Source organism: Babylonia areolata, chromosome 6 (genome assembly GCF_041734735.1).
Source record: "Babylonia areolata isolate BAREFJ2019XMU chromosome 6, ASM4173473v1, whole genome shotgun sequence".
NCBI lineage: Eukaryota > Metazoa > Mollusca > Gastropoda > Neogastropoda > Buccinidae > Babylonia > Babylonia areolata.
The window spans coordinates 12,005,194-12,024,747 of NC_134881.1; the positions used below are offsets into that span (position 1 = coordinate 12,005,194).

The window sequence follows — 19,554 nt, forward strand, 5'->3', positions numbered from 1 at the left end:
TGTGGACTGACGAGAGAATGTGGGTTCGATTCCCATTAGAGGTGGGATTTGTTAGCCCGCGGGCCAGCTTCTATCAAGAGCTGAGTGTACTGTTGGGTCAAATGGGAAGACTGGGACCACGCAGTCGAGGGTCAGCTACTTGATGGATGTGTCTTTGGAAGTGTCACTCAAATTTCCAGACCAACACTGCAGGTATCTGCATCTCTCAGCCTGGTTGACACAGGGATATATCATGAGAGTGCAGCCCTGTCAAATAGTGCCAAACCTAAATAGACTCTCATAGCATCATCTTCATCACTCTTTTCATCATTAACTATATTTAAGGTATATAATTGTAGTGCCAAACCTAAATAGTCCCCCATCATAGCAACATCTTCATGACTCTTTTCATCATTGACTATCATTAAGGTATATAATTTTAGTGCCAAACCTAAATAGTCCCCCATCATAGCAGCATCTTCATGACTCTTTTCATCATTAACTATCATTAAGGTATGTAATTGTCGTGCCAGACCTAAATAGTCCCCCAATAGCAGCATTGTCATCACTCTTTTCATCATTAACTGTCATTAAGGTATATAATTGTAGTGCCAAACCTAAATAGACCCCCATCATAGCAACATCTTCATCACTCTTTTCATCATTAACTGTCATTAAGGTATATAATTGTAGTGCCAAACCTAAATAGACCCACATAGAAGTATCTTTATCACTCTTTTCATCATTATCATTAAGGTATATAATTGGAGTGCCAAACCTAAATAGACCCCCCTTAGCAACATCTTCATCACCCTTTCCATCACTAACTATCATTAAGGTATATAATTGTAGTGCCAGACCTAAATAGACCCCCATCATAGCAACATCTTCACTCTTTTCATCACTATCATTGAGGTATATAATTGTAGTGCCAAACTCATTAACTATCATTAAGGTATATAATTGTAGTGCCAAACTCATTAACTATCATTAAGGTATATAATTGTAGTGCCAAACTCATTAACTATCATTAAGGTATATAATTGTTGTGCCAAACCTAAATAGACCCCCCCATAGCAGCATCTTTATTTCTCTTTTCATCATTAACTGTCGTCAAGGTATAGAAAATAAAACATATCAAATTCAGGGACAAGGAGTAGGGGTAGGTAACTTCACTGCTTGACAGATGAGATTAAAAAAAAAAAAATAAAAAAAAACCCCCAGAAAACCTGAAACAAAACCCAGATGTATGAGAAGAGGGGAGAACGTTGCGGAAATTCGCTGCCTTCTCCTTGACACCATTCCAAGATGCTGCTCGGATTTTTTTTTGAGATGATGTCTGATGTGTTTGTGGTTTTTATGGTAGAATTAGGTTATGAAAATTTAATAACAGTTGTTGTTGTTGTTGTTTTTCAGAGCCTGTGATATCTTTTGTGTAATAATCCTATGTTGGCAATTTTCTTATGTTTGTTCATAACTTTTTATTTGATTGCATTTTGTTGTTAGCGGTATTTACTGTGTTTTATGATTGTGTTGACTTTCTTTTGCATGTTGTTGATTGTTTTTGTTTTTTTCTTTGTTTTGTTTCACAGTGTTTATAGTCATTGAGTTATCTTTACATTTTTAATGGATGAAATGATCTGAATCTGAATATGATCAAGTGTGATTTTTGTTTGTTTGGTTTGTTTTTTTGTTTTTGTTTTTTTGGTTGGTTTGCATCATTGAGTTGAATTATCAGAGGAGTTTTTGTTACTGTTGGTGTTTTGAAATTTTGTTTTTAAAGCTGGTCTTGGAAGCCTCGAGGTGACCAGACTGTTTGATTATCTAGGTAGGGCCATAACTGATAGAGTTTGGTAAGACTGGTTAAAAAAAAAGAAAAAAGAAAGAGTACGATTTAATTTTCACACATATATTATCACATTCTCTGCAGTCTTCTCGGCCTACTGACCTACCTCTCCAACCTCCTGCAACACACCCTCTTTTTATTTAATGTGTGTATGTAAGTTGTGTAAGTGATACATTTGATTTGTGAATGTGTAAGCTTTGATTTCTGAACATATAAGCTGTGTTAGTGACTTGTTTGAATTTTTTTTCATGTGTAAGCTATGTATGTGATACATTTGATGTGTGAATGTGTAAGCTGTGTTAGTAGTGATACATTTGATTTCTGAATGTATAGCGTTGTGTTAGTGATATATTTGATTCTTTTCATGTGTAAGCTGTGTTAATGATGCAGTTGATTCCTGAATGCATAAGCTGTTTTAGTGATACATTTGATTACTGAATGTGTGGGCGCTGTGTTAGTGATATGTTTGATTTTTTTAATGTGTAAGCTGCGTTAGCGATGCATTCGATTTCTGAATGTGTAAGTGCTGTGTTAGTGACACATTTAATTTCTGAATGTAAGATGTATCATTGATGCATTTGATTGATTTCCTAATGTGTAAGATTTGTTATGCATTTTATTTTATTTTAAATTTGGAAGATGTGTTAGTGATGCACTTGATTAATTGCTAAAGCGTGAGACTTGATATTAATAGGCGATTTCTTTATTTGTAAGATGCACTTATGATGTGTTTATTTTATGTGTCGATGTGTTCATGATGTGTTTGGCCAATTTCTCAATATCTGTAAGATGTGTTTGTGATACTTTTGATTGATTTCTTAATATGTATGTGAGATGTGTTAGCGATGTGATTGATTTCATAATGTGCGTGTAAGGTGTATTTGTGAAGTGTTTGATTGATGCGTAAATTCCAGGATGGATTTTGAACTCTGGGATGGTGTTTTCATGCATGACATGTACCAAAATGTTTTCCTCAAAACGGGACACAGGAGTGGCATTTCTCTTTTGAATATCAAATCAAAAGAACAGCCTTTCCTTTCTTTATCACTCTGTATTATTAATTTACACTTATTGTTTTCAGTTTACATTTTAGGAGTGGAGTGGTTTTTTTATTTATGCTGACTGACTATTATAATATACTTTCTGATACATCCACATTGTTTTGTGCAAGTGTGTATATTATCATGAGAAAAAGTGTGTGTGCGTGTGAGCATGCATGCACAGCTGTGTGTGTGTGTGTGTGTGTGTGTGTGTGTGTGTGTGTGTGTGTTGGGTAATGGCTAAGTGTTGTTGTCTCATCTGGATTGAGAGATGACTCAGGCTGAAGCTCTGTTTGCTGCTTTTTTTTTTTTTTTTTTTTTTAAATCACTTTTCCTCCATCAGTATCAGAATATATGGCATTGTAAAGTGAAAGATTGAAGATCTTCTTCTTTTGAAAGATCTAATATTATTTTAGAAAGGTCTCCTTCTTGCAAGAGATCCTAAAAACAAAACAAACATGCGCACACACACACCAAAAAAACCCAACCAACAACAACAAACAAACACAAACAAACCAGCACATAGTTTAAAATCTTTTGTTTAGATGTTATGCACACTCACAGGCACATTCAAATATTAAACATATTAAATGCATTTGTAATGAAATATTTTCACCAGAACGTCACATTAAAATTCAGTTTTCTCTTAGCCAGAGCTTTGTTGGAAAATACAAAACTGAAAATCCAGTTTACTTCAATTTCTAATCCATTGGAGTGATGGCCTAGATGTAATGCGTCCACCTAGGATGCGAGAGAATCTGAGCGCGCTGGTTCGAATCACGGCTCAGCCACCGATATTTTCTCCCCCTCCACTAGACCTTGAATGGTGACCTGGACGCTAGTCATTCAGATGAGACGATAAACCGAGATCCCATGTGCAGCATGCACTTAGCATGTGTAAAAGAACACACGGCAACAAATGGGTTGTTCCTGGCAAAATTCTGTAGAAAAATCCACTTCGATAGGAAAAACAAATAAAACTGCACGCAGGAAAAAATACCCCCCAAAATGGGTGGCGCTGTAGTATAATGACGCGCTCTCCCTGGGGAGAGCAGCCCGAATTTCACACAGAGAAATCTGTGGTGATAAAAAAAAAATACAAATTGTTTGTTTTTACAAAATGATCTTTAAGTTTAAAGGAAAGAAAAATGTGATGTTATGTTTACCTGATGTAACTCAGTAATTGGTATGCATTGCATGGCCACACCCTTCAAAGGTATCATTCAGTAAATATCAAATCATGTGTAATTAACAGCAGCTGTCTCTCAAGATTATTTAGTTAATAAAAGGAAGAAGCAAAAAAAAAAAAAATCAAAAGCACAGACAGCAGTTTGATGATGAATTTATTTGTATCTGCAGTGAACTTTTTGCTTTGGTGTTGGGCTGAAATGAAAAAAAAAGAAAAACAAACAAAACAAATAAACACTACTCATCACAGAGGTGAAATGAAGTGTCATCTGATGATCAGTAAAGCATACGATTAGGGGAATACACAATGGAAAATGCCACCCTGTTCTTAAACAAGGATGATGAGTCCGCTGACAAAGGTTGATGATACAGATATGCTATATATGTCAAAGATTCGAATCCAATCAAATCATGTGTATAACCCAGCTGACCGCAAATGAGCCTTATGTCAAGTATTACACAGCTGATGAACAGAAGATCAACACATCAAAATGAAAGCAACACCAACTTGAAGATTAACAACGATTAATTTGATGAGTTAAACAAAGTGAAGAATGATTGTTTTGAAGAACAATAAGAAGACGTCCACACTTTTCCAAACACACACAAACCCAGTTGACAACTCGTTTCCAACTCATCATAACGTGATGTCCACACATGATTTATGCAACACTTATGACATAATAAAATAAATACAATCAATATTCTGACGTAGTAGGATGAAGAGAAATATCATTTACTGCAGCAGAAGGCAAAAATAATTATGACTGACAAAAATATGAAGGTAGACAAATTTCATGAACCAACAGTAATTCAATTTAGCGTGTTAGCTCAGCACAGCAGTACATGAAACACCCACAATTTAAAGTTAACAAAACACACATACTGAGATAACAGAATATCCAACAAAATTGCTCGGAGACTAGACAACATGAACCTCACGGTGCAGCAGCAAGTAACATTCAAATGACTGGCATATATAGGATACCCTAACTCACACATCCAATTTGCTAGCCCTCACAGCCACTGCGTGAGACAGGACTTCAAAACACAATCGCACACATGCAAACACATGGCACACACACACACACACACACACACACACACTCAAAAACGTCATGGAACCCATTTATAGATAGTGCACAAATATCAAGTTCACATGCTCCGCTACACAATGTATGCACCATGGTTTTTTTAAGGACAGATGGCACCAGTATTTGAAGCCAGACACAATCTTAGCAGTTAAGTGAGGAACATACAGGTGGAGACAGCAAATGATACACATATGCTAGCACAAAGAGATTTCTGGCAACAATGTCGGCAATTAAAAAGCAATCAACAACAATGAAGAAATCAAAAATTCCACTGATGATTTTCAATGGGGGAGTGGTGGGTCGTCTGTGGTTGTTGTTTGTTTTTTTGTTGTTGTTGGTTTTTTTTAGAAGAATGGGGTTTATACAAAAAACACAAATAAAACATTTCTGAAGCACTTCCCTTCACCAAAACTACAATTATAATAATAAGGAATAAGTCAGACACAAACACACATTCAACACATGTGCACACACACATATACAAAACATTCACGAACTCCTACACAAATAAATACACACACATCCGTTCATATACAGCCACAAATACACACACACACACACACATCAAAAACACAAAAACACAAACTGTGTAAACGTTTTGCCATCCAGTCCACAGACTACCCTGTAGTCTGAAAACAGATCCAACCTAGGAAGATACCCTTAAAAAACAGAAGAGCTACGCTCGACGATCGTACAACCTGTCATCTGTACAATACACTCACTGAGCTGGTGACTTTGACTGGATGGCTCGCAATTCAGCCTACCTACCCTAGAGTTTAAAACATTTTAAAACATGTACAGCAATATTTTTTCTCAACAGTGACACACAACACAAAGCCAATGCAGAGTACCATCACCTTCCCGTCAGCTTGTACACACAGCAACAAAGCCGGAAACTTGCCTGACTCACTTTTTCTCTCATCTCTTACTCAAGACTTCCGCAACCGGAACGCAGAAGAAAAAGACTTAAGATTTAAATATCGCTGGAGTTACTTATTCTGATACCAGCAGTAGTTTTTATCACACACCATCTGATTGATTATTACAGACTTGTTTTTGAGATGTTCGCTGATATCAGATCAGAACATCCTCCCATTTCCCACAATAATCAGGGGGGGGGAGGGGGGGTGGGGGGAGGAAAAACAAAAAACAAGAATCCCATAGATAAATCATTAACCTATTTTTCAATGATCATGACAAGGGATGATACAAAATTTCATACTGTGAACACTCCCACTTTAAGCTACCATAAAATCATCAACATGACATCAGGGATTCGCAGAAAAAACCACACGATTATTTTTTTTATTTTTTTTTTAAATGAGAAGTTTTGTCTCAAGTCACAAGAAATTGATGATTTGTGATCTGTAAAAACATACGGTGTAATTTTATACAGTCACTCATTTGAGGTTCTGGTATAAAACTATTATATCATGTCAATGAGAAGTTAAAAAAAAACAACAAAAAAAAAAACACTCTCAAATATAACTGTAAACAAAAAAATCCTCCACAAAAGCTTGGTGTCACAGATCTCACAATTCACAAACTCCAACTGCAAAGATCATACAAATTATAACAACAGTCTGACGGGCGCCATAGCCGAATGGTTAAAGCCTTGGACTTTCGATCTGAGGGTCCCGGGTTCGAATCATGGTGACGGCGCCTGGCGGGTAAAGGGTGGAGATTTTTACAATCTCCCAAGTCAGCATATGTGCAGACCTGCCAGTGCCTGAACCCCCTTCATGTGTATACGCAAGCATAAGATCAAATACGCACGTTAAAGATCCTGTAATCCATGTCAGCATTTGGTGGGTTATGGAAACAAGAACATACCCAGCATGCACACCCCCGAAAGCGGAGTATGGCTGCCTACATGGCGGGGTAAAAACGGTCATACACGTAAAAAGCCCACTCACGTATATACGAGTGAACGTGGGAGTTGAAGCCCACGAAGCAGAAGAAGAAGAAGAGTAACAACAGTCTCTTCAGGAACGTTTCTCTCTTTCCTTTTCTTGCATGTGGCAGCGTCGGGCCACATCTTTCCATATTCATTTATCCAAACACAACAATATTTTGTCTCCACAACATACATAGGAGACTAATAATCTGGCACTGAAGAGTGGAATTCTATGAACAGATTTTAATAAACGATGCTTTAAAACTTCTTTTATACTTCAGCACAGCAATCAGAGCCAGAGCAAACAAATGCAAACTGAACAACAAACGACACACAGTCATGTTGATTTGCAAAACAAAGGTGACGAGGGGGTGAAGAAGAGGGGCATGATGTCCAAACGTACAAAGGTACACTTATAACCAAGCAACACAATAAACAGTACAGTTTCAGTTTCTCAAGGAGGCATCACTGCGTTCGGACAAATCCATATACGCTACACCATAAGCAGAACAGCATTCAACCAATGAAAGTCATATCAAGCCAGCGAACGGGGTGGGGGGGGGAGGAGGGTGGAAGAGAAATAAATGCAATCTTCTGGACCTGTATTAAACAAAATTTGCCAACAAACTAAACATACAATATTCACATGGCACAGGTGTTAGGTAAAGGAGTCTGCTTAGAACAGAAGAACAATATATCAATCCCTCCAACCCTTCTTAAGGTATGGATGAAAACATCATTCTTCTGTTTAAAAAATAAACGAATCAGAAAAACGACACAACCAAGTATTAACAAGTTCACACACACAAACCAAAACACAGTCAACTCACTAGTTAAGTTATAGGTTAAAGCTCCCGTAACCTTTCAACACTGCAAGGGCAGTGAAATCACATTCACAGTGTCTGGGGCTCGACATTGGAAGGCAGGGGACCAATCTTCTCCTTTCAATCAAAAACAAACAAAACAATACCCTTTTCAGCTGGATTCGCCCCCTGTCCCCAGACTTCATTTTACAGAAATGATGAACAGGTTTCATCAGTGCAACCATAATCAAAACTGTTCCAGAACGTATCTCACAACACAGAAGCAGCAATGCAAAGTGAACATGCACAGTAAAAAATCCAAGCAGTTAAAATGAACATGGTTGGTAGTACAGAAGCAGCAGGGGGAAAAGTTGGCACAGGATCTTTTTCAGGATCAGTATCTCTGATGCTGCCTAGGCATTAGCTGACACTGCCATATGACATATCAGGTCAGGTCAAGGGCATAGCCTTTGCTACTGGTACCATGTAACCCAGTATAACCTGCCGCATGTGAAGTCTCCCAATGACAGACCAGGCAGAAGAGGAAACCTTTCCCAACAGCTGTGCAGGGGGAGCTCTTATCCTTGGCTGGAAGTCCTCCTAGGAGACAGAACTTCAAAGAAAAAACCTGCACCTGCTGAGGCCGTCCTAAATATGGCAGTATCTACACCTGTGGGACTGTGAGCTTCGGTAGGTGAGAGAGTGGGGAAGGGACTGCACAACTCCTCTTCACTAAAAAAAGTCACCTGTGCTGGTCAGGCAACCAGACTAATGTCGGAACTTCAAGTTAGCCCTTCAACTCCCAGCTCTTCCTGGGAAACTGATGTCCTTCACCGCCCTCGCTGGAGGATGTTGTGCTCTAGTGGCATAAAGACATTTGAAAACAAGAGAATGCTGTCCATTAAGGAGAAGCATGAGCGAAGGAAGCAGGGCTCAACTTCTGGAGACGTTTTCCCTTCCAACACCTGTGGGAAGTGCTGCGCATCCAGAATCGGCCTCTTCTCCCATATGAGGACACATACCGACAGATAAGCCTGCCTGCCTACTCATCCGTCGGACCGACGGGAGACTCCATCCATACGACAATTACAACTGAGGGACGGGTGATATAACCCAAACCCTATACACCCATGAAACAAACAACACCTAACATGCACCGCAATCCCATGTTCACACATACCCAAACCTGGCTTTTCTTTCCACCTAACCTTTTCTATTCATGCAGGCAAAGACACATGTTGACACTGATTCAGTGATATCTAAAAGAAGGGGTGTGGTGTGGGCGAGGCTGGGGGAGGGGGGGTGGTGGTAATTGTAATATCACCAGAACACCATACACCAATACAACAAACACCACCACCAACACCAACAGATTCACATCCACACTCATCGAAATCAGACTTTCGTTCGTCCACACCTCTCCACCAGACTTCTTTCAAGAGGTCTTAAAAAACAACAAGCTTTCAAAAAAATTTTCACATGTTATGCGCCCTCTAAGACACATTCAAATATCAAATATGTTATACTATATTGTCATGAAGTATTTTCATCACAACATATCATGTTAGAATGACCTTCTGTAACACATTTCAATTTTCTCAGCTATGGATTTAGCCAGAGCTTTGCTGGAAATTATGACACTAAAAAAATTCAGTTTGCTTTCATTTCTATTTATGCAGGCCCCAATAATGTGCAGTCTGCCAACATGATAAAAATCTGAAGAATGGAGCAAAAAGCAGTAGTTTTCAAACTTGGGTCTAATGGCTGGAGAAAAATATGACAAATGACATATGTAAAATGTAGAAAAAAGTAAATGTCGCAATATATGATTTAAACCCCCCCAAAAAAAACTGACACTGTATTCTAAACTCTGAGGCTTTTCATTTACCACAGCTGAATTAAGCCCTGTGTGCCACTCACACTACGTCATCACCCATATTTCGCATGCAACACTACCCGCATCTTTTTTGTCTAATTACAATTTATATTGAACAAAAACAGTAAAATTATCTGATTCACAAAAGTCTGAATAATCAATTGTGGACATGCATAAGGTTTGTTCATAAAAAAACAGAAAACATCTAAATATTCTATATTAATGTAAATTTTTTTATGTATATCTCACATTCTTTTATCAATCTCTCACCACCTTTCACATACTTTACACATTCTGTATCAAAACCTTGACACATTTTCTGTGGAGATGGCGGCAAACGTTTCCATGGTGCCAGCTTTCCATTGTTTATCATATATTTCCCTAACCACAGGACCTAGTTTGAAATGAAAACTATTGCTTTTTCTTTCTTCTTCCTAGGACAACTGCTTGGGTGACGGGGGTACACCTAGCATCCTAGTCCCTACTATCACCTCTGCAGAGGCTCAAAGTTGTTGGGGAGCAGGGGAAGCCGGAACACCATCATGCCCAGCCCGCACACGAAGCCGGCGGCGCACAGCACCCAGGCGGTGTAGGACGACCCCGCCACCAGCAGCAGAGCGTTCAGCGGCATGCTGAACACCACGGCCTTCTCCGACCAGATCCTCCCCTCCCACAGGATCCCCCCCATCACCACGTACACCGGCAGCGACGCCAGCACCACCGCCACCTCCACCAGCCCCAGGAGCATGGCCCCCACGCCCACGTCCTCCGACCACCACCCACCCCACAGGTGGCTCTGGAGGAGGGTGGAGGTGGCCAGCGTCCCCACTGCGGCCAGGGCGGTGGGCGCGGCCCGGTTGGCCGGGGAGAGGCCGGGAAGGAGGACGGGGTCACGCTGCAGGCACACCAGGAAGAGGGAGGCGGCGCAGAACTGGAAAGACAGCAAGGAAAGAGAGGATGCAGTGAGAAAGAAGCCATGGTGATGTCATCATCAAGTGTTGTCCTCCAGCAAAATTCTGTCAGAGAAATCATGTAATCATCAAGTGTTGTCCTCCAGCAAAATTCTGTCAGAGAAATCATGTAATTATTAAGTGTTGTTCTCTAGCAAACTTCTGTCAGAGAAATCATGTAATCATTAAGTGTTGTCCTCCAGCAAACTTCTGTCAAAGAAATCATGTAATCATTAAGTGTTGTCCTCCAGCAAAATTCTGTCAGAGAAATCATGTAATCATTAAGTGTTGTCCTCCAGCAAAATTCTGTCAGAGAAATCATGTAATCATTAAGTGTTGTCCTCCAGCAAAATTCTGTCGAGAAATCATGTAATCATTAAGTGTTGTCCTCCAGCAAAATTCTGTCAGAGAAATCATGTAATCATTAACTGTTGTCCTCTAGCAAACTTCTGTAAGAGAAATCATGTAATCATTAACTGTTGTCCTCTAGCAAAATTCTGTCAGAGAAATCATGTAATCATTAAGTGTGGCCTCCAGCAAACTTCTGTCAGAGAAATGTAATCATTAAGTGTTGTCCTCCAGCAAAATTCTGTCAAAGAAATCATGTAATCATTAAGTGTTGTCCTCCAGCAAAAATCTGTCAGAGAAATCATGTCATCATTAAGTGTTGTCCTCCAGCAAACTTCTGTCAGAGAAATCATGTCATCATTAAGTGTTGTCCTCCAGCAAACTTCTGTCAGAGAAATCATGTCATCATTAAGTGTTGTCCTCCAGCAAAATTCTGTCAGAGAAATCATGTAATCATTAAGTGTTGTCCTCCAGCAAACTTCTGTCAGAGAAATCATGTAATCATTAAGTGTTGTCCTCCAGCAAAATTCTGTCAGAGAAATCATGTAATCATTAAGTGTTGTCCTCCAGCAAAATTCTGTCAGAGAAATCATGTAATCATTAAGTGTTGTCCTCTAGCAAACTTCTGTAAGAGAAATCATGTAATCATTAACTGTTGTCCTCTAGCAAAATTCTGTCAAAGAAATCATGTAATCATTAAGTGTGGCCTCCAGCAAAATTCTGTCAGAGAATCATGTAATCATTAAGTGTTGTCCTCCAGCAAACTTCTGTCAAAGAAATCATGTAATCATTAAGTGTTGTCCTCCAGCAAACTTCTGTCAAAGAAATCATGTCATCATTAAGTGTTGTCCTCCAGCAAACTTCTGTCAGAGAAATCATGTAATCATTAAGTGTTGTCCTCCAGCAAACTTCTGTCAGAGAAATCATGTAATCATTAAGTGTTGTCCTCCAGCAAACTTCTGTCAGAGAAATCATGTCATCATTAAGTGTTGTCCTCCAGCAAAAATCTGTCAGAGAATCATGTCATCATTAAGTGTTGTCCTCCAGCAAACTTCTGTCAGAGAAATCATGTAATCATTAAGTGTTGTCCTCCAGCAAACTTCTGTCAGAGAAATCATGTAATCATTAAGTGTTGTCCTCCAGCAAAATTCTGTCAGAGAAATCATGTAATCATTAAGTGTTGTCCTCCAGCAAAATTCTGTCAGAGAAATCATGTAATCATTAAGTGTTGTCCTCCAGCAAACTTCTGTCAAAGAAATCATGTCATCTTAAGTGTTGTCCTCCAGCAAAATTCTGTCAGAGAAATCATGTAATCATTAAGTGTTGTCCTCTAGCAAAATTCTGTCAAAGAAATCATGTAATCATTAAGTGTTGTCCTCCAGCAAAATTCTGTCAAAGAAATCCACTCCGACAGGTACACAAATCTATTACACATGTATGCACTGGAGGCGTGACAAAGCAAGTTCCCTTAGGGTGCTGGTCTGGCATCTGGCTGGCAGACGTGATGTAGCGTACATGGATTTGTTCGAAAGCAGTGATGCCTCCTTGTTCGTGGGCTACGACTCCCACGTTCACTGATAAACACAAGTGGGCTTTTATGTCCATTACCATTTTTACCCCCACCATGTAGGCAACCATACTCCATTTTCAGCGGGGTGCATACTGAGTATGTTCTTGTTTCCATAACCCACCGAACGCTGACATGGATCACAGGATCTTTAAAGTGCGTATTTGATCTTCTGCATGCGTATACACATGAAGGAGGTTCAGGCACTAGCAGGTCTGCACATGCGTTGACCTGGGACATCGAGTAAAATCTCCACCCTTTACCCACCAGCCGTCGTGACCGGGAATCAAACCTGAGAACCTTCAGGTCGAAAGTCCAATGCGCTAACCACTCGGCTGTACACTTCAAAGAGCACGATATAAGGTCAGGATTGTTGTTGCTGAAGTTTTTCTTTATCGGACACTGTACTTTGTCTTGTTTATTGATATCAAAAATGTTTAACTCATTCCATTCCAGGTAAGAGTTAACCCGTACCACGATTATTTCCCCTGTGGACCAGACACAAGTATCCTCATACCAAAACACTATTCCAATTTCGTTCATTCTTGCTCGGCACAGAAGGCATTCTAAACTGAACCGTTTACAGATTCCAGAAGCATGAAAACAAAAGTTTCGTTTGACCGTTTAAATCAAGCAGGCATGTAGCTGTGGGGCAGAATGAGGCATGTAGCTGTGGGGCAGAATGAGTTAAACCAAAACTGAAAGCTGAAAGCAGGGGGTGGAGCGCACTCACCCACAGGTCATGCAGCAGAGGGTCATAGGGCCCCTGGGTCCCAGCCAGCAGGAAGGCAGACAGGGTGAACACGTTGCCGATGAGGGGGACGAGGGGCAGGCCGCGGTCCTCCCTCTTCACCAGGGGCAGGTGGTTCGGGCCCTGCCACAGCACACGCAGCACCGTCATCATCACCGTCACCACCATGTCTGAACAGAACGCTCCCTACTTCTTTTTTGACTCACTTGTGTAAACAAAGTGAGTCTATGTTTTAACCCGGTGTTCGATTGTGTGTGTGTGTGTGTGTGTGTGTGTGTGTCCGTGGTAAACTTTAACATTGACATTTTTTCTGCAAATACTTCGTCAGTTGACACCAAATTTGGCATAAAAATAGGAAAAATTCAGTTCTTTCCAGTCATCTTGTTTAAAACAATATTGCACCTCTGGGATGGGCACAAAAAAATAAAAAAAAGAAGCCTAATTATATGCAGACTGCATTTACTGTTATATTTCTATTTTTTGTATTCTCTAAACTTGGCACTTTGACCTCTTATTCTGACACAACAACAAGAGGAGTCATTATTATCAATTTTTGTTCAAACAGGAACTTCTTTTGCTAAGCATGGAATTTTTATTTATTTTGCAAACGTTTTGGTGCAGATAGTAAAGAAGGGAAATTACTCTGTAATTAATGCTAGGGGACTTAATTTATCACAAGTAAGTCTTGAAGGCCTTGCCTCTCTTGTTGTTCATGGGCTGCAACTCCCATGCTCACTCGTGTGCACACAAGTGGGCTTTTACCTGTATGACCGCTTTTATCCCATCATGTAGGCAGCCATACTCCATTTTCTGGCTTGTGCATGCTGGGTATGTTCTTGTTTCAACAACTCACCAAACACTGACATGGACTACAGGATCTTTAACATGTGGATTTGATCTTCCGCATGCATAAACACACAAAGGGGGTTCAGGCACAAGCAGGTCAGCATGTATGTTGACCTGGGAGATCAGAAAAAATCTCCGTCCTTTGCCCACCTGGTGCCGTTACCAAGGTTCAAACATGGGACCCTCAGACTGAAAGTCCAACGCTTTAACCACTCGGCTATTGCGCCCGTCAACAGGACGCTCCCTAATCCCTCACCTTTCTTTTTTTTTTTCCTTAAAAAAAAAAAAAAAAAAAAAAAAAAAAAAAAAAATCTGACCTTTAAAACTCCCATCTTCAATCAGTAATTAGTTTTTTTGCTGTGGCATGTCCATCCGAACAGTATACACTATTGTACGTATACCTGTCGGTATACTGGACTTCTTTGCATGTATATATTATGTGTGTGTGTGTGTGTGTGTGTGTATGCGTGTGTGTGTGTGTTTGTGTGAGTGTGTGTGTTTGTGTGTGTAAGTGTGTGAGTGTGTGTGTGTGTGTGTGTGTGTGTACGTGTGTCTGTGTCTGTGCATGTGTGTGCGTGTCTGGGAGTATCAAGCAAACTGTGTACTGAAATACAAACATCCATCGATAAATTCAGTATCTGACACAAAAAAAAGAGAGCCTTAATCAGTTTTCATCACTATAGTCAGGATTTCAACCAAAAGCCCTCACCAATTTCCATGGCTACAGACAAGAGCCCTCACCATGTTTCCATCACTACACACACGCCCCCTCACCATGTTTCAATCTTTCCATCACTACACCCCCCCCCACCATGTTTCCATCACTACACACACACACCCTCACTATGTTTCCATCACTACACACACACCCTCACCATGTTTCCATCACTACACACACGCCCCCTCACCATGTTTCCATCACCACACACACACGCCCCCTCACCATGTTTCCATCACTAAACACACACGCCCCCTCACCATGTTTCCATCACTACACACACACACCCTCACCATGTTTCCATCACTACACACACACACACCCTCACCATATTTCCATCACTACACACACGCCCCCTCACCATGTTTCCATCTTTCCATCACTACACACACGCCCCCTCACCATGTTTCCATCTTTCCATCACTACACACACACACACCCTCACCATGTTTCCATCACTACACACACACACCCTCACTATGTTTCCATCACTACACACACACACCCTCACTATGTTTCCATCTTTCCATCACTACACACACGCCCCCTCACCATGTTTCCATCTTTCCATCACTACACACACACCCCCTCACCATGTTTCCATCACTACACACACACACACCCTCACCATGTTTCCATCACTACACACACACACCCCCTCACCATGTTTCCATCACTACACACACACCCCCTCACCATGTTTCCATCACTACACACACACACCCTCACCATGTTTCCATCACTACACACACACGCCCTCACCATCTTTCCATCACTACACACACGCCCCCTCACCATGTTTCCATCTTTCCATCACTACACACACACCCCCTCACCATGTTTCCATCACTACACACACGTCCCCTCACCATGTTTCCATCACTTCACACACGTCCCCTCACCATGTTTCCATCACTACACACACACCCCCTCACCATGTTTCCATCACTACACACACACACCCTCACCATCTTTCCATCACTACACACATGCCCCCTCACCATCTTTCCATCACTACACACACACACAACCTCACCATGTTTCCATCACTACACACACACACCCTCACTATGTTTCCATCACTACACACACACACCCTCACCATCTTTCCATCACTACACACACGCACCCTCACCATGTTTCAATCTTTCCATCACTACACCCCCCCCCCCCCCACCATGTTTCCATCACTACACACACGCCCCCTCACCATGTTTCCATCACTACACACACGCCCCCTCACCATGTTTCAATCTTTCCATCACTACACACACCCCCCACCATGTTTCCATCACTACACACACACACCCTCACTATGTTTCCATCACTACACACACGCCCCCTCACCATGTTTCCATCACTACACACACACACCCTCACCATGTTTCCATCACTACACACACACACCCTCACCATGTTTCCATCTTTCCATCACTACACACACACACCCTCACCATGTTTCCATCTTTCCATCACTACACACACACACCCTCACCATGTTTCCATCACTACACACACACACCCTCACCATGTTTCCATCTTTCCATCACTACACACACACCCCCTCACCATGTTTCCATCACTACACACACACACCCTCACCATGTTTCCATCTTTCCATCACTACACACACGCCCCCTCACCATGTTTCCATCACTACACACACGCCCCCTCACCATGTTTCCATCACTACACACACGCACCCTCACCATGTTTCCATCACTACACACACGCCCCCTCACCATGTTTCCATCACTACACACACGCCCCCTCACCATGTTTCCATCACTCAAGTGGAGTGATGGCCTAGAGGTAACGCATCCGCCTAGGAAGCGAGAAAATCTGAGTGCGCTGGTTCGAATCACGGTTCAGCTGCCAATATTTTCTCCCCCTCCACTAGACCTTGAGTGGTGGTGTGGACGCTTGTCATTCGGATGAGACGATAAACCGAGGTCCCGTGTGCAGCATGAACTTAGTGCATGTAAAAGAACCCACGGCAAGAAAAGGTTTGTTCCTGGCAAAATTCTGTAGAAAAATCCACTTCGATAGAAAAAAAACAAATAAAACTGCATGCAGGAAAAAACTGCAAAAAAATGGGTGGCGCTGTAGTGTAGCGACACACTCTCCATGGGGAGAGCAGCCCGAATTTCACACAGAGAAATCTGTTGTGATAAAAAGAACTACAAATACAAATACAAACGCTACACACACGCCCCCTCACTATGCATTCATGACTACAGACACGAACCCCACTCACCAGTTTCAGTGCCAGGGCCTTAAGAGAGATGCTGACGATGGCTGAGGCCCCCAGCAGCAAGGTCCAGGCCGGGTAGTCCCACACGGTTTCCAGGTACTCAAAGTTGATCACGTCCACCACCACCACCGCCAACAGCACCGCTAGCACCGTCACCGCTCTGTGTGTGACACACACACACACACACACACACACACACACACCCTGTGAAACACATAACTGGTCGTTTGTGTACTGTGTTTTGCTGTGTTGTGTTTTGCTGTGCTGTGCTGTGTTGTGTTGCGTTGTGTTGTGTTGTGTTGTGTCGTACTGTTTTGCATTGCATTGTGCTGTGTTGTGTTGTGCTGTGCCATGCTGTGCTGTGCTGCATTGTGTTGTGCTGTGCTGTGCTGTGCTGTGCTGCGTTGTGTGGTGCGGTGCGGTGCGGTGCTGTGCTGTGTTGTGCTGTGGTATGGTGTGGTGTGGTATTGTGCTGTGCTGTGCTGTGCTGTGCTGTGCTGTGCTGTGCTGTGTTGTACTGTTTGTTGTGTTGTGCTGTGCTGTGTTATACTGTGTTGTATTGTTTTGCATTGTGCAGATGAGCGTCTTAACATCATTCAGCCGCCTTCCTCCTTTCACACACACACAAAAAAAATCTCACCCGACTCTGATGACCTTTTCCACAGCCTCCGTCATCTCCTCCACCTTGGCCACGATCAGCAGAAGAGCCAGCAGCAGGCAGGACAGCACCGAGACCAGGACGAAATGCATCACCGTCGGTATGTCCTCGTACATCTGTCAAACATACACCGCTCACCAAAGTGTTCTTTTTTTTTTTTTTTTGCTGTCCCAACATCTGCACCGTTTCAATGGCATTACTCCCACGCCGCTCATTTAGATTCCCCCATACACGGCCACACCCAGGTTCGTCCATCGCAGTTCCAGCTTCGGCAGTCCACAGGGAACCATTGATGTTAGGTCGCCAGGAGGCCACACACCAGAGGAGACCCTGCACTGCTGCTGAGTCACTTCGGTGGTGTTCAGTGGTGCCTGTTCTGTTTTAACGTACTTAGGACACCACCTACTAAGCCCCCTACTAACGACAATAATGGCTTAGTCGCGGAGCCAGACTGAGTGAGCATCCCTCCCAGAGTGGAGACCGCCACCACGCCCCTCTAACAACAGCCCCCCATGAATCTGCCAACACTGACGACATTGACAGGACCTCTGTCATCTCCTCCACCTTGGCCATGATCAGCAGAAGAGCCAGCAGCAGGCAGGGCAGCACTGAGACAAGGACGAAATGCATCACCGTCGCTATGTCCTCGTACATCTGTCAAACATACACCGCTCACCAAAGCGTTCTTCTTCTTCCTTCAAAGGCTGGGCTGCAGATCACTCGTATTCTCTTGTATACATGAGCGGGCTTTCACATGTATGACTGTTGGTTTGTTTTTTGTTTTTTTGTTTTTTTATCCCCACCATGTCGGCAGACATACTCCAAAATGTTTATTTCTTGAGTAAAAAAAAAACAAAAACAAAAAACAAAAACAAACAGACAAACAAAAGAAAGAAACAAACAAAAAATATCCACTTTTGACGAAAAAGACTGTTTTCACACAGACACACACACACACACACACACACACACACACACAAACCCATACCCCTACACACATACACCCACACAAGGACACACACATGTACAAAGCCACACAGTCACACACACACACACACACACGTACACACACACACACACACATACACACACACACCTACTACACCCCCCCCCCCACCCCCCAGGCCCCCAACCCTGCCCCCAACACCCCCACACTCACCATCAGGGTGGCGTGGACGCCAGGCGCCACCCCCAGCAGGAGGGACGTCAGCAGGACCTTGGCCAGGCTCATCTCCACCCCCGTGGCCAGGAGGGCCGCCACCAGCAGTACGCTGAGCACCTCGCCCCACTGCCACGCCGCCTGCCTGCAACACACCGTGGTTTTCCATCGACTGATATGGATACTTATACAGCGCCTATCCTTGGCAACACACACTGGTTTTCGATAGATTGATATGGATACTTATACAGCGCCTATCCTTGGCAACACACTGTTTTTGATTGATTGATATGGATACTTATACAGCGCCTATCCTTGGCACCCCACAGTGGTTTTCCATCAACTGATATGGATACTTATACAGCGCCTATCCTTGGCACCCCACAGTGGTTTTGATCGACTGATATGGATACTTATACAGCGCCTATCCTCGGCACCCCACACTGTTTTTGACTGATTGATATGGATACTTATATAGCGCCTATCCTCGGCACCCCACACTGTTTTTGACTGATTGATATGGATACTTATATAGCGCCTATCCTTGGCACCCCACAGTGGTTTTTGATCGATTGATATA

The 19,554-nt window shown here is 42.3% G+C and overlaps 1 protein-coding gene across 1 annotated transcript in view; it reads right to left on the reverse strand.

The window, feature by feature from the left end:
• Nucleotides 1–3,386: 3,386 nt before the first annotated feature.
• LOC143282735 (uncharacterized) overlaps nucleotides 3,387–19,554 on the reverse strand; it is a 46,901-nt gene continuing 30,733 nt past the window's right edge. Inside the window, exons 15-19 of the mRNA XM_076588471.1 lie at nucleotides 18,975–19,119; nucleotides 17,798–17,931; nucleotides 17,161–17,317; nucleotides 13,322–13,462; nucleotides 3,387–10,654 (exon numbers count right to left, since the gene is read on the reverse strand). Of these exons, the coding sequence (XP_076444586.1) occupies nucleotides 10,211–10,654; nucleotides 13,322–13,462; nucleotides 17,161–17,317; nucleotides 17,798–17,931; nucleotides 18,975–19,119 (1,021 nt within the window). The 3' untranslated portion in view covers nucleotides 3,387–10,210. The remainder of the gene's footprint in view (nucleotides 10,655–13,321; nucleotides 13,463–17,160; nucleotides 17,318–17,797; nucleotides 17,932–18,974; nucleotides 19,120–19,554) is intronic.